Source organism: Sceloporus occidentalis, unplaced genomic scaffold (assembly GCF_023333645.1).
Source record: "Sceloporus occidentalis isolate IW3139 unplaced genomic scaffold, rSceOcc1.0.p SCAF_5, whole genome shotgun sequence".
NCBI classification, from domain to species: Eukaryota; Metazoa; Chordata; class Lepidosauria; order Squamata; family Phrynosomatidae; genus Sceloporus; species Sceloporus occidentalis.
The window spans coordinates 2,233,121-2,249,429 of NW_028316985.1; the positions used below are offsets into that span (position 1 = coordinate 2,233,121).

Sequence of the window (16,309 nt, forward strand, 5' to 3'; positions counted from 1 at the left end):
GGGGAACCAGCAATCTTAGATGCCAACCTCCTCCTGAAGCCAGCATCTATGTGAATGTGTGCACAGCAGCCATTTTCAGGAAGGTGTTGGTGGCCATGATGGCTGTGAGGAGGAAAAAGCAGCAGAAACATGCCCATTCACACCATGTGGCTGCCTGAGAAGCAGAACTGCAGCAGAAGGGACCTATCGCACAGAGGCAGCAATGGAATGTCAATTAGATTGAGAGTCTATTGACAGGTTTTGCCTGTCAGTGAAAAGATGCACCACTGTAATTAATGGAAGGCAAGGGTTACGGCAGCAAGGATGCACTGTTGTGTGGTAAGTACTAGCCAAAATCAAAATTACAAAAAAGAGGACTCCATCTAAAGATTAAGAAGGACTTCTTGACTGTAAGAGCTGTTTGACTGGAATAGACTGCTGTGGAGGATGGTGGACTCTCCTTCTTTGGAGGGCTTTAAACAGAGGTTGCACAATCATCTTTCAGGAGTGCTTTAGCTGTGCATTCCTGCATGGTAGAATAGGCCCCTGTGGCCCCATTCTGTGATTTTCTGACTGGGTTAGAGCTTGTAAAAAGTATACCTTTGGATGACACCTCCCAGCCAGTAGGAAAATTATGTTGTTCCCAGTTGTGGAAACAATGCACCCAAAAGGTTTACCTTTCTAGTGAGAATCCTTTGGCTCAGTGACAAACGTGGCACAGGGCAATGTACAACCAATCCTGCGTAACTGATGCTGGCTCATTCAGTTGTGCTCTGGGGCTATTTGGAGCCATAGATGTACACCCCTGGGCCCAGGATGCTTACTAGCTGAAGTTTGCCTCCCGGCTCACGTGGACTGGGAGTCTCCCGCAGGGCATACCTGAAGGGCGTCCGGCTCAGAAACATACAGGCAAGTGGGACAAAGACAGGAGAAGTGTGAGCGGAGGCATTATGGGCCTCTTGCTAAGCAGGTAGACCTGGGCACCCTGCCATCTGGAGGGTGGCCCAGGTCCCTCATGCAGGTCAGGTGTGTCTGGCACAGAACGACTAGACAAAGCCAACGAGAGACGTACAGTTTGGAAAGAGGGGAAAGGTGAACAGGAGGAGGATTTAGGGGTCCGTTGGCCCTGCAAATGTTTCCTAGATCAGGCCTGGATGGGCGGACTGTGGGGTAGGAGCAAAGAATGCCCGCACTTCTCAAGGTGTGGCTGCTTACATTAGCCCTCTTAGGAAAATTAAAAAGGGGGATTTAAGCCATTAAGGCTGAAAAGGGAGCTGACGAGATCACGTCGCCCCCAATTAGCCGGGGAAAGAGGGCTTAGGGAGGCCCAGGCGGTGGCTAATGAGGGAGGGGAAGGGGGGTGCCTCAAAATAGATGCCAACTGGCAAAGGAAAGAGGGGGAGGGACAGGAGAGCTTGCATGAAAGGCAGCACCTGCTGAATTTCTCTCTTCTACACAAGCATTAAGGGTACTGTATTGTACTCAGAGAAGGGAGGCGGGAACATTGGAGGAAGGAAGAATAGCAATCTCAGATATGTGGATGACACCATAACGCAAGCAGGAAAATTCACAGACATGGAAAGATTACTGAAGAAGGTCAAGGCAGAAAGTGCAAAGGCAGGCTTACAGCCGAACATCAAGAAAACAAAATTTATGAGCTCAGACAATCTACACAGTTTTAAAGCAGGTGACGAAGAGATCGAAATAGTCAAAGATTTACCATACTTGGCCTCAATCATCAAACAGTAACTTCCATCAAGAAATCAGAAGAAGACTAGGCCTTGGAAGGTCAGCTATGAAGGAACTGGGCAAGAGCCTGATGTGTAAAGATATATCATTAAATACCAAAATTAGGATGGCCCAAGCCACTGCATTAATAATTTCTATGTATGGTCATGAGAGCTGGCCAATGAAAAAAGCTGATAGGATAAAAATCAATGCTTTTGAAATGTGGTGCTGGAGAATTGATAATACCGTGGACCACTAACAAGACAAATAAATGGATTCTAGAGCAAATAAGGCCCAAACTCTCCCTGAAAGCAAAAATCACTAAATTGAGGTTGGCGTAATTTAACCATATCATGAGAAGAAAGGACTCACTAAAAAGACAATAATACTTGATAAAGTTGAGAGCAGTAGGAAAAGAGGAAGACTGTATTCCAGATGGATAGAGTCTATCAAACAAGCCATGGTCATGAGCCGGAGAGACCTGAGCAGGTCAGTTGAGGACATGGGGACATGGAGGTCTCTTGTTCATAGGGTTCGTGTAGGTTGGAGTCAACTTGAAGGCATTTACAACAACAATTCTTAACCAAAATCTCTGACTCTTTCCATTCTCAACCCAAGTGGGGTTTTCTCCCACTTCATTTTCTCTTTTTTGGACTGCATCTTCCTCTTTGTACTCCAGCCTCCACTTCACAATCCAGTGCTTTCCAGATGTGGCAGACTACAAACCCAACCATTCCCCTCCTTCTCAGCCCTTTTCCTTCCTGTCCTGCCACCTGCTATGACAATGAAGTAACATCAACACATTACCTTAACAAGCCAGATGACCTGTGCCAGCCTTCCCTTACCATTTCTGTGTGACCCCCTGGGAATAAAATGCAACAAGTAGCCCAGGGCTCCAACAGGCATCTGGCTGCAAAGACCAGCCTCTTATGATTTCCACAGCATGGAGCTTAAGCCACTCAGGGTTGGAGATCTAACTTCAGATTCTGCTTCAAAATTTGCACCCCATTTTGTAAGGTTGAGATATCATCAGGGATCCCCCGTCAGTCCTCTCACCAACTCAACCTACTACACTATTATAGCAGAACAGAGTGGTTCTTGGAGAAGTGTCAACAGATAGCAGATTCCACTGGACTACCTGGTCCAGATGTATGACTTAGAAGTTTATCAGACAAGGGAAACTGGAACTATAATCCAAGGGCAATCTGAATGCAATCATGGGGTTTAACGTTATTGCGTGATAACCCATTATATGCAAATTCGGGCAATGGGAAGTCAGTCTGAACACAATCATGTGGTTTCACATTACTGCGTGATAGACTGCCACATGCAAATTCAGACAATGGCATGTTATTTTCGGGCAATGGGGAGCCAGCTCGAACGCAATGCACATTCACGTAATTGCGTTAAACTAGCAATTTTAAGTGAATGTGTTCTGGCCCCACTTTCTTTTCATTCGAATTTAAGAGAAATTCCTCCCGTTTGATAAATTCCAAAGAAGATAAGCAGTTTTATAAGCCATGTCTTCCAGACCCTTCTACTGCTTTTCTTCTGCCCCTTCATATGACCAATCCCATACCTGTCACTTTGCCTCTCTTCCCTTTTCCCACAGCCAACGAGAGCAAAAGTTAGGGGCTGTACAGATGGTCGGCATGCAGTCGCCCCTTTCCTGGTTGGATCGGGGCCACAACAACCCCATGCTGTGGCCCTGATCCAGCCTCTGGAGAGCGCAAAAAGGAGCCACGAAAAGCAGCTCCTTTTTGCGCTCTCCAAGGGTGCCATAGCCATGGTGGTGCAGCTTTATGACAGCCCTTTGGTGCTGCATCATGTGGATGCAGCTCCAGAGGAGCATTGTCATGGTGTGTGCCATGTGGATTGGCGCATGCCAAAATGGTGCCTGGGGGCGGGATTAGGGCATGCAGCATGCGGACAAAGTGCCAGTCTGTATTGCCCCTTAATTGCAGATTGCAGTTCCCAGCATCCACCAGCCATCATGGCCAATGACTGCAATCTGTCTGTAGTTCTAGGAAGCTTTTGGTCGAAAAGAAAAAGAAAAGGGCAAGTCTTGGTTTTATAAAAATCCAAGAGAATGAAGCTTTGGGTTAAGAACCAGCTGGGAAATGTAAAAAAAAAATGCCTTTTTTGCCTGGTCTTTCAACTGATATATACATTTACCAATAACAACATAATTCTGGAATAAAATTAGCATACAAATTCCAACATAAGCCAATCATTTTAATTTTTTTTAAAAAAATAATCTTATTAAATTGCTTCTTTTCATTAGAAAATATCTAACTTAATTAGCAATCCAATGAATTTCAAGTAGATAGTTACCATCATGGTGAACTTCTAAGCTGGAGAATGTACCTGAACAGCTATTTTGTTTTCTCCCTTTTAAAGAAAACAGCTAATCCCACAAGGTATGGAGTCTTTGCCATAGAAATTACTCAGTGATGGAGCAGAGAATGAGAATCTCTTCTTTTTTTAGAAGAAGAAAGTTTAAAGAAACTCTAACCAAAGTGATAATGCCAAACTGAGAACCTCATCGCACAAGGCAGGTAACTCGTATTTGTATCTGACGAATAGTGCCTTTCAACCCAGACATTGAGGAAATTGAAATAGTTAAACATGTCTCATACCTTGGATCAAACAGCGATCGGAATGGGGACTGCAGTCAAGGAATTAGAAGAAGACTGGGAATGGGAAGGGCAGCTATGAAAGAACTAGAGAAGATCCTAATGTGTAAAGATATACAGCTGAACACTAAAGTTAGGATTGTCCAAGCCATTATATTCCTCACCAGCAAGTACATGGTGGTGGGGAATATAATGGCTTGGACAATTTGGCACATGTACAGCCATAATAAATGAATTCTGGAACAAAGCTTTAGTGTTCAGCTGTATATCTTTACACATTAGGATCTTCTCTAGTTCTTTCATAGCTGCCCTTCCCATCAGCGAGAGCTGGACCATGAAGAAAGCAGATATGGAGAAGATAAACTCATTGGAGATGTGGTGCTGGAGAAGAGTGCTGAGAATACCATGGAGGACCAATAAGAGACATAAATGAGTTCTGGAACAAATCAAGCTTTAACTCTCCCTAGAGGACAAGGGGATGAAATTGAAGCTGTCATACTTTGGCCACATCATGAGAAGTGATGACTTATTAGAAGAGACAATGGTGCTGGGAAGGTGGAGGGAAGTTAGAGGAGAGGAAGACCACAGGCCTAGATGGATAGACTCAATGAGGGAGACCATAAGCCTGAGTCTACAGGACCTGAGCAGAGAGGCAGAGCAAGTGGGGGCTTAGATATGTTTCATTCACAGGGTTGCTATGAGTCGAGGTCAACTTGAAGGCTGCTAACAACAACAACAATAACAACAAAATAGTACCTTTGGTTGTACTTCAAAAAAAAAAGTAACTTTTCCAACTCTGGATAAAACCCATGTGGACTCCCACCCCATGATGGTCCAAGTCACATGTCTTACCACAGCATGAACCACAAATTCCAGATGCCTCTTGGTCTCAAAATCCAACGCTCTGGCCAACACTATCTTGCCGCTGTTGGGCAGGTCAATTCGGAAGTATCTGGCATCAGCCTGGATGTTAAAACAGAAGGAGCAGACAGATGCCAGGTAGAGATAACACAACATGATACATTAAGAGCCTACACTGAAGGACAGGTGGTAGCAGCCCGTTGGGTCCTTCCCTGCCCTTCCTTCTCCCAAAGGTGCTGCTCGCCTCATCACCTCTTGACCTGCAAATCCCCCCGCATCTTGCTCTGCACATGTATGCCCATAATCCACGCCCACAGCAGAGTCTCGCTGTCCTTGTTCCCCTGGCTAATCGCACGCCCACATGCCAGGCCTGCTCAGGACAGCTCTCATTGGAGAAGAGTGAAGGGAATCAGCGGGGGAGCGCAACCAGTTGTGTACGCACTCGCCCATTTGTAGCGCCAGCCATGGCGCAGTCCACAAAATGGTGGCTCTCCTCCTTCCATTCCTTTCCTTTCCAGTGGGAGGAGATGGTTAGAGACATCGGTATCATGACTGGTTCAGAAGTTCAGATCCTCACGTAGCCATCAGACTTATTGGAGCCAGTCACCATCTCTCAGCCACTGACCTGCCTCACAGGGTTGTTTTGAGAATAAAATTGGACAAACCAGGCACTCAGGCTTGAGATTTTCTTGCAGGGATGGGCAAGTCAAAAAGACCATATATATGCACCTTTTATTCATGTGATATTAATGTGATACAGCCTTTTCCCAATATCTTGCAAATACCACTCTAGCCGCTGTTACCATGTATGCAATTAAATCTAATTGAAAAGGATAAATTGCCAGATTGTGCATTATTAAAGCTATTGTGTATAAAATTACTCAACTCTTTGAGTATAAAATTCAGGCTATATGTATAAAGTGTATACAAAATATAAATGACTTTCATGTTTAGACTTGGATCCCTTGGAGATCCCGTGAGATATGCAAGTGTTTCAAAGCCTGATAAAAATATGATATCCAAAACACTTCTGGTCCCAAGGGAACTTGTATAGACATAATGGGTTGCCAGGGTGAAAACTGGACAGGGCTCTTGGACCTTTAATGGTTGTGTAGAAAAAGGAATTTCAGCAGGTGTTACTTGTTACATGGTTGGGCAATATGCTGCTAGTGAAATTCACTTTTCTACCCACTTGTTTTCTGTTTGGTGACCCTAAATAATAGACGCTGCTGCCACACTGTAGAATTAATTCAGTTTGATACTGCTTTAACTGTTATGGCTCAGGGCTATGGAATCCTGGGGTTTGTAGTTTGTTGTGGCACTAGATTGCTCTGGCAGAGAAAGCTAAATCTCTCACAAAACTACAAATCTCAGAGTTCCATAGCATGGAGCCACAGCAGTTTAAGCAGGGTCCAACTGCATTAATTCTGCAGTGTAGATGCAGCTGGAGAACTGTTGGGTCCGAACAAAAAGATAGACACTGCAGGGTGGGAGAAGTTGTGCATGAATATTTCCCCTTCACACCAATTCATGGTGGCAACTGGCTCTCTGGCAACCAGTTGCAAAACAGACTCATCTCCTCCTAGGTCTGAGGTGTTGCAGTTGTGGCCAGAGGAGGACATGGAGGGTGCTGTGGCCCCTGCAGGGACTCACCGATGCGCTGTCAATCACGTACATGAGGGTGTCCCCATCAGCATCCGCAGCCTGGGTCCTGAAGACCACTGAATGCACGGCAGCCAGCTGGGAAGGAGAAAGGAGGAAGAGTTGGGTTAGAGATGAAGGGTTTCCCAGGTAGGATCAGGGACTCTGGGTGCAAAGGAGGGCAAGAGGAGGGAGAATTTTGCCTTTCCCTCTGGAATGAGCTAAAAGCAAACTGTTGCAGTCTCTCCTAGCTTGTGTCTGCTTCCTCCCTGCAAACTTTTGTCATCTTGACCCCACTCTGATGTTGCTTGGCCATATCTGTCCAGGGTTTCATATATGAAATATCGGGGGTATGTGCGCTCACCTCACTGATGTTCTGGCTCATAATGGTGTCTTCCTGAAACTGTGGCTTGTTGTCATTCTCATTCATCACTTGGACTATGATCCTGTACTCAACCTGAGGGCAAAGAAGAAGGAACCATCAGGGTGGTCACCCAAATTTGTCCTACTTTAGTACTTTTTGCTGGGAGAAAAAGGAACAGGGAAACCTTTACTGCAGGAGAGCAATCCAGCTGGTTGTTCTCTGATGTTACAAGTCACAGAGGAAGGTGGATCTGGATTGGGATGTGGGTGTATGGGGTTTATTCAGACCTTTTTTTAGATATGCGAATAATCTCATGTACACATTCCCAATTTGTTGTTCACACTATTTCTTTTTATCATAACCACATCAATGCACATCTCTGCAAGCTCTGTGGCTCACACATGTCAGCACTGTAAATAAAGATGGAGTCTTTGATGCAGACGTATTTGAAACACATTCAAGGCATGTGGAGTTTTGTCCTGGTTTATCCCGGGTCTATTTGCATTGGTTATTCACACAGCTGACAATATGAAGCTTTTAGGAAAATTTGGGGGGAAATCTCGAGATCAATTATCCTGGGTTAAGTAGATTTACTAGTAGGCTTCCCCCAATAAAGCTTACTTGGGTGCATTTGAAATGCCTGAGAACAACAAAGATTCAACCCACATTCTACCGGGATTATTTTCATCATCTGAATAACTCCTAAGCGTTTGTGTGTATGTAAAAAATAAAATCAGGACTAAGTAAGACCCTGGAATGGTCAAAACCAGAGATGAAGGGAGCAATTTGAAGACACTGCCTGAGAGATGATGGATGTGAAATGCTCATTATACCAGAGATAAGAAAAAAATAATTATGATTTGTACCGGTGAGAATCCATCTTCCGTGCAAGTGAAAGACACCATCAGAACTGGGGTTTCCAGCACCTAGAAGACAAAGCAAGATAAGTGTTACCCCTGAAATCATCCATACTGTTCTCTTCCAAACTTTGAGAGGCAAAATGAACACTTATTAGTATATGTACTATTTATTCTACTGCTCTGTTGAGCATCATGGGCAGCAATATTGCTATCAGCATCAGTGCAAATGATCTTGAACAGAGCAGTAGAATTAGAAGGTCTCTGCCTGAACATGCTTCCAATGTGGCTGTGCCAGAGCTGTCTGACAGAGAAGGCTAAATAGCCCCCAAAAGTACAGATCCCAGAATTCCATAGCAATGAGCCATGGCAGTTAAAGAGGTATCAAACAGTATTAATTCTGCAATGGAGATGCAGCTTTAGTTAACCAGGAGCCAGAAAGGAAGGAGTGCTTTAAAAATTGCTACTTAAAAAAATTGTTTTTAAAAAACAATCCCAAATTAAATACAAAATTTCTGACTCTGGAAATGCCAGGAGGTGGCAAGACACTTTTCAGGCTCATTCCCACTTACATTTAAACTGGTTTGCGATTTGCCTTCACTCTTTGTTGGTAAATCGATTCCAAAACGTCCATCATTCCCACTATGAAAGCGGATCTTTTCATTATCCCCTTGCAATCATTTCTTATTTGGCACAATTGTTGTCCCACTAGATTACCCCATTTCAAAATGCATGTCAATTATCTGTGCATCATCAGTGACATAAGCAGCAGCCCAGACATCCTGGCTTGGGAACTTCAGTTCATTGGTTTTGCAACTACTTGCCTCACTATGAGCTGCTGTCAGTAGCTGCAAAATCAATGAATCAAATCTTCTATCAATTTCATTTTTTAAAAAGAAAATCATGTGTTCATAGGTCACACCAGAAACACAAAGGCAGCTCTGAGGGGCGGGGGGGGGGGGTGATGGTAGATCTACCAAAAACTGAGGAGGGATGGTAAACACGCCTTTGCCATTAGTCCCTGCCCTCCAGAATGATGTGATTCAGATCTGTCATTCCCACTTGTTGAACATGCTTCAGAAATGATTTTTTTCAAAAGGACCTCCAAAGAACTAGTGTCAGGAAAAAGTGAGGTTTTTTGCGTTTGTCTGGCTTCATTGCGATTGGAACCAATCACAGTAGGATCAGAACTGGTTTCAAATGGGAACGATGGTCATATAACCCTATCAGCAATTCGCTTTAAATCATGGTGGGAACACGGCCTTCACTGGGCAGAGGCAGAGACAAAAATTGAGAGGATGGGGAATGGTCACTACAAATGAGGTTTCTGAAGAGAAAGGTTGTATAGGTAACGACAAAAATCATCCCCAATTAATGCATTTTAACGAGAAACTATCTTGGGAAAATTCCTCTCCCCCCCCCCCCCAAAAAATGCAAATAAATTTAAAATACACACAAAAATAATTATATAAAGTAGATAACTAGGAAGATAACATGTTGTGCAAGCTGTTTTCAAAACCCAAGGCTACTAAATTGGCTTGTATGGGCTCAGCGTGTGAATCAATTGTCACACATCCCTGTAGATATACCAAAGTCAGGTCCTGCAGTCTACAAAGTGGACCTGCTTGGAAAGGGTTCCTAGTAAATGTACAATAGACGTTCATGAAGAGTTAGGACTTTATTGCACCCACTTTTTTCAACATTACGGGTACGGGAACACTTGTGTGCACGTGCGACCACCCCAAAATGGATTTTACTGCACACCAAAGTGTCCTCCAAAAGGCCCCATTCCGTCACCTGGTGCCAAGCCATCCCTGTTCAGGGCTGATGGGCACCATTTTTGCCTGATGGAACGTTTCCGTCAGGCAAAAATGGCGCCTGTCAGCACTGAACAGGGACGGATTGGCGCAACGGAACAGAACGGGGCCTTTTGGATGACGCTTTGGTGTGCAGTAAAATCTGTTTTGAGGTGGTCACACGTGCACACAAGTGTCCTCTTCCCGTACCCGTAACGTTGAAAAAAGCGGGTGCAATAAAGTCCTTAGTGTCAGAGTCCTACAGCATTCTGAAATATCCTTCCCTTTGGATGCCTTTGGCTGATGTCCATTTTCCTCTGCAGTCCCTCTCAAAATGGCTACAGGAAGCAATGCTGCCATTTTGAGAAGTACTAAAAGAAAAATAGAGGTATATAGGGGACTATGGGGTTCTGGGATGCTTGTAGGGTGACTTTTAAAATCCAGTTTTTTAAAATATGCCAGCATTCTGTTACCACATATTTCTAAATGAAAGCCAATGTGATGTAGTAGTTTGAGTGCCAGACAACTAGAGATTAGGGTTTAATTTCCCACTCAGCCATGGAATCCCATTGAGTGAGTCACCCATGTACTCTTAGTCCCAGAAAACCCCAGATAGGTTCATCTTAGGGTTGCTATTCACAACAATAACAACATACGCCTCAATACTCTGAAGATACCAGATCCCATCTTATCTTAGAGGCTAAGCAAGGTCGAGACAGGGAATCCCAGGTGCGGTAGGCTGTACAACTGAGAGGAAGGCAGTGGCAAATCTCTGACTATTCCTTGCCTTACAAAACACTATGAAGGCCATAGAATCAGAGAAGCATAGAGTTGGAAGAGACAACAAGGATCATCCAGTCTAACCCCATTCTGCCATGCAGGAAATCCAAATCAAAGCATCCCCAACAGATGGCCATCCAGCCTCTGCTTAAAGACCTCCAAGGAAGGAGACTCCACTACACTCCAAGGGAGTTTGTTCCACTGTTGAACAGCCCTTACTGTCAGAAAGTTCCTCCTTATGCTGAGCTGGAATCTCTTTTCCTGGAGTTTGCATCCATTGTTTTGTGTTCTAGTCTCTGGAGCAGCAGAAAACAAGCTCAATCAGTTTCCCCAGAGGGAAGCTCAATAGCAGGGCAAGAGAGCAAATGTGCCCTCCAGTTCCCATGTCTCAGCAACACTGTCTCTGATGCCAGAGGAATCATAGAATCGTAGAGTTGGAAGAGACCGCAAGGGCCATTCAGTCCAACCCCATTCTGCCATGCAGGAAATCTCATTCAAAGCATTCCCGACAGATGGCCATCCAGCCTCTGCTTGAAGACCTCCAAGGAAGGAGACTCCACCGAACTCTGAGGAAGGAGTTTGTTCCACTGTCTAAGAGCCCTTACTGTCAGGAAGATCCTCCTAATGTTGAGGTGGAATCCCTTTTCCTGAAGCTTGCATCCGTTCTATTTCCTAGTCTCTGGAGCAGCAGAAAACAAGCTTGCTCCCTCCTCAATATGACATCCCTTCAAGTATTTAAACAGGGCTATCATATCACCTCTTCACCTTCTTTTTCCAGGCTAAACATCCCCAGCTCCCTGAGTCATTCCTCATAGGGCATGGTTTTCAGACCCTTCACCATTTTAGTCGCCCTCCTTTGGACACATGGCTCCAGTTTCTCAATGTCCTTTTTGAATTGTGCTGCCCAGAACTGGACACAGTATTCCAGGTGGGGCCTGACCAAAGCAGAACAGAGTGGGACTTTTACTTCTCTTGATCTGGACACTATACTTTTGTTGATGCAGCCTAAAATCGCATTGGCCTTTTTAGCTGCCGCATCACACTGTTGACTCATGTTCAACTTGTGGTTTACTTGGACTCCTCGATCCCTTTCACATGTAGTCTCATTCAGCCAAGTGTCACCCTTCCTATATCTGTGCATTTCATTTTTCTGCCCTTACATTTCTCCCTGTTGAAGTTAATTTTGTTAGCTTTGGCCCAGCTTTCTAGTCTATTCAGGTCATTTTGAATTTTGATCCTGTCTTCTGGAGTATTAGTTATTCCTCCTAATTTGGTGTCATCTGCAAATTTGATAAGTATGCCCCCAATTCTGTCATCCAGGTCATTGATAAAGATGTTGAATAGCACTGGGCCCAGGACAGAGCCCTGTGGGACCCCACTGGTCACTTCTCTCCAGGCTGAAAAAGAGCCATTGTTGAACACCCTTTGACTTCGGCCGGTCAATCAGTTACAAATCCATGTAACAGTTACCTTGTCTAACCCACATTTTACAAGCTTGTTTGCAAGAATGTCATGGGGAACATTGTCAAAGGCCTTACTGAAATCAAGATATACTATATCCACAGCATTCCCTTCATCATAGGAGACCTATAGCCATCTGGGCCCTTAGCCATTGATGGCCTTTTTATCTGCCATGAATTTAAGCAACCCTCTTTGAAGGCCATCCAAGTAGGCGGTCATCATAATATCATAGAATCACAGAATTCTAGAGTTGGAAGAAACCTTGAGGGCCATCTCGGCAAAGCCCATTCTGCCATGCAGGAAGACCCAATCCAAGCCCTCCCAGTGACAGATGGCCATTCAACCTCTCTTTAGGACTCTTTTAACTGTAATATATTTAATTCTTTTTTGAAGGGGGGATATTGTTATTTTATGTAATTTTATATTGAACCATTTCCTGTATTGCTATGTGTTTTATTTGTATTATCCTATCATTTCTTAGATTGTATGCCATAGGCAGGTTTACCCTTTTATATTTGTTGTTTTTATGTATGGCGCTGTGCAAATCTACAGCGCTATATAAATAATAATAATAATAATAATAATAATAATAATATGTATTATATTGTATGTGGACGTTTTAGTGTGAGCTGCTCTGATTGTCTTCCTAAAGTATTTATTTATTTATTTATTTATTTATTTATTTATGATTTTTATACCCCGCCCTTCAGCCCTAAAGGCTCTCAGAGTGGCTTACAATTATTATTTTTAATAAGACGGTCCCCTGCCCTCAGGCTTACAATCTAAAAGACACTTCACAAAAGAAGAAGGGAATGGTGATGGGAAAGGAGAGGAGGTCCAGTGGTTCTTCTCTCCCTCTGAGGCCTGGACCAAGGCAGATGGACTGGAGGGAGGGCTCTTCTTCAGGCTAGCCCTGATAGAGGTGGGCCTGCCTGGTCACTCCCTCACAGGCCGAAGGATGACAGTTATGGAGGGAGGTCGATAATAAGAAGAGCGGGATATAAATAAAAGTTTTATTTATAATTTATTATTTAGAAATCTCTGAAGAAGGAGACTCCATCACCTCCTGAGGCAATGCATTCCACTGTTGAACAGCTTTTAGTGTCAGGAAGTTCCTCCTAATGTTGAGGTGGAATCTCTTTTCCTGTAGTTTGAATCCATTGCTTCAGGTTGTATTCTCTGGAGCAGCAGAAAACAAGCTTGCTCCATTGTCAGTGACACCCCTTCAAATTCTTAAACAGAACTATCATATCACCTCTCAACTTTTATCTTCCCCAGGCTAAACACTCTCAGCTTCTCACAGGGCTTGATGGCTTCCAAACCTTCCACCATTTTGGTCACCCTCCTCTGGACACATCCTTCTTGACTTGTGGTGCCCAGAACTGGAGACAGTATTCCAGGTGAGGCCTGACCAAAGCAGAATAGAGTGGTACTACCACTTCCCTCAGTCTTGACACTACACATCTATTGATGCAACCTAGGACCATATTGACTTTTTTAGCTGCTGCATCACACTGTTGGCTCAAGTTCAGTTTGTGGCCTGCTAAGTCTCCTAGATCCCTTTCACACATACATTTGAACACATCATCCTTTCCCCTTTCTGCATTAAGCCAAAATGGCAGCGGAGGAGCCACTCACCTCTCTGTCGAGCACTTTCTCCTCGGAGGCATTCAACCGCACTGTCTTCCCATCCAGGTAGAACCACTCAGCATCCATCCCACTCAAGGTCAGGTGCACAGCGTCACCTTCCAGGTCACCAAATGCCGCCAGGTGGGAGATCAAGGTACCGTAGGGGCTGTTCTCTGGGATCTCAGTAAAGATGTTGCTGCCTCCGCTGCACTGGTCAGCTACCGCTGGGGACCACAGAGCAAAGGAAAGGCAGGGCTCATAGTTATGGATTTCCTGAGCATAGGCTGATGCAAATACCCCAGACAAACTTTAGGACTGAAAATACAGTGTCGTGGATTAGATGACTGGTGGCTCCAAAGCCAGTTGGTGGTGCATCCACTCTAGGTTATAGTCCTAACTTTGAAGGAGCCATCCAAGGGCCAGGCTGAGCTCTATCCCAGAAGAGGTGCAACTCACAAGAGAACTCCCTCAGGGTTCAAATAAAAAGCCAGAAGGGATGCATTGCTCCCCACCTCAATCACTTGGGAACAATCAGATGGTACTTCTTCGGGGGCTATTCTAAAATAAGAAGCACATTTACTATGTATTATTTTTTAAAGAAATTATGCTTTATGTGCTGTTTCAAACATTTCATACATAGTAAACATGTTTCTGTTTATTTTAGAATATTTCCGGAAGAAGGCCAATTGATGATAAGGCTGAAACATGTTGGGCTTTCCTACAAAATTAAAAGTATGGCTGTATTAGTCTGTAAAATCAGTGTGTAAATATATCTTGTAGAAGTTGGCAGCATGAGTTTTCATAGACTTAAGTCTGCTGACAACTTCTTTCTTTCAGTTAGTCTCAAAAGTGTTACATGATCTCTTTACATCATAATAATAATAATAATAATAATAATGTTGTTGGCCTTTGCATAGAACATGGGAGTTTAGCTGCATCCACATTGCAGAATTAACGCAGTCGGAGACTGCTTTAGCTGCCAGGCCTCCATCCAATGGAATCCTGGGATTTGTAGTTTGTTGTAGGACCAGAGCTCTCTGACAGAGAAGGCTACAAATCCCAGAATTCCACAGCATTGAGTCATAGCAGTTAAAATTATGTCAAATTGTATTAATTCTGCAATGTGAATCCAGAACTGGGCACAGTATTCCAGGTGAAGTCTGAACAAAGCAAAAGATAGAGGCTTTGATCAGACCTCATCTGGAATAATGTGTCCAGTTCTGGGTAACACAAAGTACCACAATGTGGACAAGGAGGATCGTATCCAGAGGAGGGTGACCAAGATGATGGAAGGTTTGGAAACCAGCCCTATGAGGAGAGACTTAGGGAGCTGGGTATGTTTAGCCTGGAGAAGAGAAGGGTAAGAGGAGACATGATGGTGCAGTGGTTAAATGCCAGTACTGCAGCCACTCACTCACAGTTGCAAAGTTGTGAGTTCGATACCAGCCAGGTGCTCCAGGGTCAACTCAGCCTGGCATCTTTCTGTAGGTCACTAAAATGAGTACCCAGCTTGTTAGGAGCAATGGGCTTACACTTTGTAAACCACTTAGGGAGTGCTTAAGTGCATTGATAAGCGATATAAAAATGCACTTGCTATTGCTTGCTATGATAACCATGTTTAAATATTGGAAGGGATGTCATCTTGAGGATGGAGCAAGCTTGTTTTCTGCTGCTCCAGAGACTAGGACCCAGAGCAATGGATGCAAGCTTCAATAAAAGAGATTCCAGCTCAAGGTGGAACGTTCTCATACTAAAAGCTGATCAACGGTGGAAAGCATTGCCTCAGGAGGTGATGGAATCTCCTTTGACCAGATGGCCCTTGGGGTGTCTTCCCATTCTGAGATTCTATGGCAGTGTTCCACTGTTGTGAAAATATTTATGAATGTAGAGTTCCTTCAGCTTAAAGAATGAGGCAAAGCGGCAGCAGTTGGAACATCTGAGCCATGGGAGAGGGAAGGTCTTGCAAACACTAACGTGATTGAAATCCCTAATCCAAAGCAGCTTGCTAAGAGCTTTTCATTCTTCTTTTCACAAAGGTTTCTGGATTCATTCATTAATGTGTTCCACCTCCTGATAACTCTGTGCCCCGCGTCCCCTGAGTCTGGCATGACTCAGTCCAGCACTGAGGAACTTTTGAAGGGTACATTTATTGAATCTTGGGGTGTGTGTGTGTGTGTCTGTGTGTCTGTGTGTTTGCAATGCAGTTGAGGCTCCCTTGTCTAAAATCTTTGGGACCAGAAATGTTTTCGATTTCAGATTTTTTAAGATTTCAGAATACCTGTATTTGCATATGTGTACATAATGAGATATCTTAGAGATGGGATCCAAGTCTGCCATATACACCAGAATAAAAGTCAACCTCATGTATAAACCAATGACAGATTTTGGAGTCAAAATTATGGATTTTGATATGATCCATGAATAAGTCAAGGGTAAAATTTGGGGGCATGCAACAAAGGACCTAAAGGAAAATGATGCAAAAACTTACAAAATCCCAGCAGGCATAACTCTTTGTGCTTTCAGTAAAAGATGGGTGGATGAGAGAGTACAGTGGGGTCAGTGCTCCCAGGAGAGATG

The 16,309-nt window shown here is 44.0% G+C and overlaps 1 protein-coding gene across 3 annotated transcripts in view; it reads right to left on the minus strand.

Annotated features, from left to right (window-relative positions):
• The window catches only part of LOC149311544 (cadherin-related family member 5-like), a 67,597-nt gene that overhangs the window by 27,648 nt on the left and 23,640 nt on the right, over window positions 1-16,309 (minus strand). For 2 of the 3 annotated variants that reach the window (XM_089527355.1, XM_089527354.1), the window contains exons 3-7: window positions 13,742-13,956; window positions 8,076-8,135; window positions 7,210-7,302; window positions 6,858-6,944; window positions 5,196-5,306 (exon numbers count right to left, since the gene is read on the minus strand). In XM_089527355.1, coding sequence (XP_089383481.1) covers window positions 5,196-5,306; window positions 6,858-6,944; window positions 7,210-7,302; window positions 8,076-8,135; window positions 13,742-13,956 — 566 coding nt within the window. The remainder of the gene's footprint in view (window positions 1-5,195; window positions 5,307-6,857; window positions 6,945-7,209; window positions 7,303-8,075; window positions 8,136-13,741; window positions 13,957-16,309) is intronic. The other variant, XM_089527356.1, reaches the window with a different exon arrangement.